Source organism: Perkinsus marinus (genome assembly GCF_000006405.1).
Source record: "Perkinsus marinus ATCC 50983 genomic scaffold scf_1104296941522, whole genome shotgun sequence".
Lineage (NCBI taxonomy): Eukaryota > Perkinsozoa > Perkinsida > Perkinsidae > Perkinsus > Perkinsus marinus.
Genome location: NW_003212500.1, coordinates 1 through 1,591, shown reverse-complemented (window position 1 = coordinate 1,591; position 1,591 = coordinate 1). Strand labels below are relative to the sequence as shown.

At 36.8% G+C, this 1,591-nt stretch overlaps 1 protein-coding gene across 1 annotated transcript; it reads left to right on the top strand.

Moving 5' to 3' along the window:
• Window positions 1–180: 180 nt before the first annotated feature.
• On the top strand, window positions 181–797 carry Pmar_PMAR020993 (Ribosome biogenesis protein BRX1, putative; the record flags this gene model as incomplete). The annotated part of the gene is made up of 4 exons (XM_002781798.1): window positions 181–201; window positions 244–326; window positions 383–587; window positions 654–797. The coding sequence occupies 4 exons, from the start codon at window positions 181–183 to the stop codon at window positions 795–797; spliced, it is 453 nt and encodes a 150-aa protein (XP_002781844.1).
• Between the last annotated feature and the right edge of the window lie 794 nt (window positions 798–1,591).

Below are 1,591 nucleotides of genomic sequence, written 5' to 3'. Positions count from 1 at the left end.
CTAGTAGTAGTAGTAGTAGTAGTAGTAGTAGTAGTAGTAGTAGTAGTATTGGTATTATTAGTCCATACCCTTGGTGAAATGAAGCTTACTGGTAACTGTCTACGTGGTTCAAGACCTCTACTACACTTTGATGCTGCCTTTGATAATACTACTACTCCACAATTAATGTTATATAAACAGATGTTCATAAGGATGTTTGGGGTAATAGTAATATTGATAGTGTAAGTATCACATTATTATCAGATACCGAGGAATCATCCTAAATCTAAGCCTTTCTATGATCATGTTATGGCATTCTATTGGTTGGATAATAAGATATGGATTAGGTAGTAATAGGGAGGGGGATTCGAACCCACGACCTCCTCCTCCTCCTCTTCCTCAGACACTATCAGATCAGTCCTGAGGCCGCCGCCGCTACTGAGTGTATGAATAACCCTAATAAACAGACTCTCACTGAGATCGGCCCTAGAATGGTATTAGAACCAATGATAGTATTATCAGGTAGCTTTAGTGGTGATGTTATATATCGTAATATACGATATGAATCCCCTACTGAGATGAGAAGGCAGTTGAAGCGGGCTAGAGCCGTAATAATAATAATACTACTACTATCATAATCATGCTACTACTTCTAGTGATAATAATGATGTTAGGTGGAACATGAGGCTAAGGTTGTTGAACATGAGAAGTCTAAGATGCGTAAGGTTGCTGCTAATCTAGAGGAGGATCATCTTGATGAGATATTTGGTACTACTACTGATCATCACCATCGTGATGATGATGTAATGGTTGAGTAGTAATACTATCATCATCATCATCATTAACGTCTTCTACACCTTCTTGTTCCTATATTACCTTCCCTATTTCCTACTCTAAAGGTGTTATTGTTAGTTTTAATAATAATATATTATTATTATATTGATGTCATAATAATCATCATCCATGGTGGTGGCTGATGGTGGTGGTATGATACCAGTATACTCTATACCTATTGGTAGTAGGGGACAACAACAACAACAGCAGTACTCAATAATACTACCTACTACTACAATACAACACCAACACTGTGATCAGCATAATAATACCAATAACATATGTCACTATATTAAGCCCACACAACAACCACTACGTAATAGTGTTAATGATGATGTTCAGTAAATGCTCGTAGTAGTCGTAGCAGTCGTGGTGGTGATGTTGTTGGTGGTGGTAATGGTGGATATCAGGTGTATGGTCCTATTGGAGACAGAAATGGCTACATTATATACCATACCAACAACAACATCCTTCTCCTCGTCCAATTAGAGTATGTCAAACTATACTCACACACGAACCACATTATAATAATACTAGATGGGATATATTACCCTTGAATAACAACAATCATATTATACCAGTAATAATAATAGACAACAGCTATACTACCCGAATGCAGTAGTAATACTCTTCAGTTTCATCCAAGTAATACTATCATACACAACATCACATTGCCATCATCATGTGATTGTGGTAACTTTACCATAACACCAATTACTCATCATCTATAATAACTACTAGTAATGGTAGGAGGACTCTACCATGGTGTATCATTGTA